The sequence below is a fragment of the Buceros rhinoceros genome, unplaced genomic scaffold (assembly GCF_000710305.1).
Source record: "Buceros rhinoceros silvestris isolate BGI_N320 unplaced genomic scaffold, ASM71030v1 scaffold14987, whole genome shotgun sequence".
Taxonomy (NCBI): domain Eukaryota; kingdom Metazoa; phylum Chordata; class Aves; order Bucerotiformes; family Bucerotidae; genus Buceros; species Buceros rhinoceros.
In genome coordinates this window covers 445-3,760 of record NW_010422881.1, presented here as the reverse complement: position 1 = coordinate 3,760, position 3,316 = coordinate 445, and the positions used below count along the sequence as shown (strand labels likewise).

General features: G+C 61.8%; 1 protein-coding gene across 1 annotated transcript in view; it reads right to left on the bottom strand.

The window, feature by feature from the left end:
* Positions 1-3,141, bottom strand: part of LOC104497011 (excitatory amino acid transporter 5-like) — a gene marked incomplete at its 5' end in the record, with an annotated part of 12,575 nt that extends 9,434 nt beyond the window's left edge. The window contains 2 exons of the mRNA XM_010140220.1: positions 612-824; positions 3,062-3,141. Coding sequence (XP_010138522.1) covers positions 612-824; positions 3,062-3,141 — 293 coding nt within the window. The remainder of the gene's footprint in view (positions 1-611; positions 825-3,061) is intronic.
* Positions 3,142-3,316: the final 175 nt, after the last annotated feature.

The following is a 3,316-nucleotide window of genomic DNA, read 5'->3' as shown; positions in this document are numbered from 1 at the left end:
CAACAGCCGGCACCGGTGTGGCGTCCGCTGGGCAAGCTGAGGGGGAAGCCAGGCTGAGGGTGGACCAAGAGCAGGACGGAGGCTGAGGTGGACATCGGCCACCTCCAGCCCCCTGCCCAGAGCAGGACCACCTCCAGAGCCGGCAGAGGATGCTCAGAGCCTTGTCCAGCTGATCCAACGCCTCCAGAAATGGAGATTCCGCCCCAGTCCCTGGGTCCCCTCCCCAGTTAACCCTGTCCCTGCTCTAATCCAGCCCTGGGCCAGCTCCGGCCCGTTTTTAGCCCAAGGAGCTGCAGGGCTTGGCTTGTCCCAGCTGGCGGGGAAGTGCTGAACCTTGCCGGGGATTTAAACCTGCTGGTTCCCTGCTGCCGCCCCCCTCTTTGCCGGCGGCTCGGGGTGGCGAGCCGTGGGGTGGCAGAGCGGCCAGAGGGACCCGCGTGGGGAGAAGCGAACCCCCATCGCTGGGCTCAGAGATGCCGCTGCCTGCTCAGCGTGGCCAGTGGTTCTCCCGTTTCCCTCAAGATCCCGACAGCTCGGTGACTCCGTGCCTTGAGGGAAGCTTGTCTGAACGCCACCGTAACCCCGGCTCCTCCTGAAGCCCCGCGCCGTACCTGATTAAATCCAGCAGCGCGTCGGCAGAGCTGAGCACCACCTTCCCCACGGAGTAGGTGTCTTTCTGGGCAGCGGCGCCGGGGTGGATGCTGACCACCAGGATGATCCCGACAGTCACCGCCATGAACGTCGTCCAGAGGTAGTAGGTGATGGTGATCACCCCCATCTTCCCGCAGGCCTTGGAGTCCATGGTGGCCAATCCAGACATGAGGCTGCACAGAACACACCGCGCTCAGTGCTGTGCAGAATCCACGCAGGGAGAAGTTTCCATAGATGTTTCCTTAACCAATGCTCAAGGGTGTCACCGAGCTCTTGCACGTTCAGGTGCCTGTGCCTGCGCCCAGGAGGGGCTCATGGCCGCCCAGGCTGAGCCACGAAGGGCAGGACGTGCCTCTGCAGGTGCCTCTGCAAGGTCTGGGTGTGTTTTCTCATGTCTCCAAGGGGCGAGAAGTAAAAGGTGTGTTTTGAATCAATACTAGTGTCCTTTGACAGTGAGTCCCTCACACTGCTCTTTTGTGCATGGGACACTGGTCTCAAGTCCCCGGTGCCCTGCTGGGGTTGGGTCTGGTGGGGTTTTGGCAGCAGGGGAGGAGGCTGCTGGCACTGTCCCATGCCCCCCCAGCTCCGCCCAGGGGAAGGTGGCTGTCAGACCTGGTTGATCCAGTTAGTAAACTGGTGGTGGTTTTGTTGTTTGAATTAAATCGGTTTCATTTCCCCAGGTCGAGTCTGGCTTTTCCCCGTGACCGTAACCAGTGAGTGAGCCCTCCCTGGCCCTTGTCTCAAGCCTTTTGCTGGGTTGTCTCCTCCCCGTCCTGCTGGAGGGGGGTAAGAGTGAGTGAGGGGCTGCAGGGGTTTCGCGCTGGCTGGGTGGGCTTAAGCCATGACCCCTCTGGAGCTGCTGCGCGGCTCTGCCCAGCGCGGGGAGGTGTTAGCAAGGTGTGGAAAACACTGGTGGGGGCCGACCCCGCTGCCCCCGGGCTGGGTGAGGCTTCACAGTCACATAAGCTTTCCTAAGAAGTGGCCCGTAAGCTACCGCTAAACAAAACTGGGCTGAAAATAGAGAAGTTTTACGGGCTGCTCCAGCAGGAGACTGGCCGGTGCTGCTGGCACTGGGGGCACGTGGGAGCATTTGGGGGCTGCAGCGTGGCCCACGTGCACACAGACCCACACCGAGCTCCTGGCTCCTGGCCCTGCAGAGCCCTGGCCAAGCCCAGCAGCGGTGGCCTGGTGACCTCCGGGTGGGACATGGTGGGGACAGAGGTTGCAAGGGTTAATGCCACCCCTGGGGGGACATGGGTGGGGGGGTGAGGTGGTGGCCAGCCCACAGATCCCCTCCAGCAGCTACGCGTCCAGGAGGAGAGAGACCCTGGGAAGCTCAAGAGGGGCCCCAAAAGCCACGCCAAGGCAGGTGACGCTTCCCAGCGTGAGGCTTGAGGAGCTCCAGAGCTGAGCCCCAGCCTGGGCAAATCCATCCCCAGAGCGCGCCCAGTCCCCACTGGGACGGTGCCGAGCGGGGAGACGCCTCCTCACCATCAGTCAGTCATTAGGTGAGGAAAAAATCCTGGTTCAAGTCAACGTGAATAGAGGCAAACGGTGGGAGCCCCATGCAGACACTGCACCCGCAGGCAGGAGCGCGGGGGGCTGGGACAGGCCAGCGTCACTGAGCGGCGGGGAGGGCTGGGGGCACCCCAAGAGCAGAGGAAAACCCGGGCAGCGCCTCTGGGAGGGGACGTGAAATACTGGAGGGGAAAAGAGAGCTGCTCTACAAGGGCCAAAGAGGTCAAGTGAGGCCAGGGAAGAGCCCACCCTGCTCCAGAAAGAGAGTGAAGGCTCAGGGTCAGCGCAGAAACTCCAAAAAACAGCGGAGAAGCGACACGTCCCCAAGGGACGCAGAGGGAGTTGCTGGGGCGTTCCGAGAGAGCGAGTGCCAGCGACTGTTTAAAGTCTGAGGATCCGTGTGAGCTTTTCCAGCCCCTGCTCAGGCTCCAGTGTGACTCTCAGCTCCGCTTTCATTGCTAGACTGGGACAGGCTGGCGACAGTGGCGTTTGAAAACAGAGACGTAACAGGGAGGGATGCTTGTGGTTTCCACCCGAACTTCCTCAAACCCGCTAAAATACGGAATTTGAACAGCTCCCCGTCATCCACCGCCCACGGCCGGTGCTGGTGTCAGCAGCTGGCCCGGCCCAAAGGGCAGCGGAACAGCCCGGCCAGGGCGGGCGTCCGCCCTGGGCGCAGGCGTCTACCAAATCCAGGCGAGGGCTTGTCCCAGCCCCTTGCTGGCTGTGATGGCACCAAGCCAGGGGCAGCTGCTCGGTGGCTGGATGCTCTGGGCCAGGGTTGTTCTTGCCCCAGGCAGGTTTGGGGAGGTGCCCTCAAGAGGGGATCATGGGGTGATCTCCTCAACGTGGTGGAGAGATGGGACCTTAGAAGCAGAAGCTGGTGGCTTACCTGGAGGTGATCAAGGGCAGGATCAGCATCTTCAACATCCTCATGAGCAGCTCTCCAGGAAAGGAGAAGTACTGCTTCTCCTGCACGTAGAGCAGAGCCGTTGGGGCGGGTGAGAGCGGAGAAGTGGTCACTGATCAAGGGTTAAGAGCTCAAACCTGGTGAATTTGCCTTTTTCCCAACCAGACCCAGCTCTGAGCTCGGTTCCCAGCCAGCAGCTGCTCCTTGCAGCCCTCAGGATGCTGTTTCTCTGGCTGT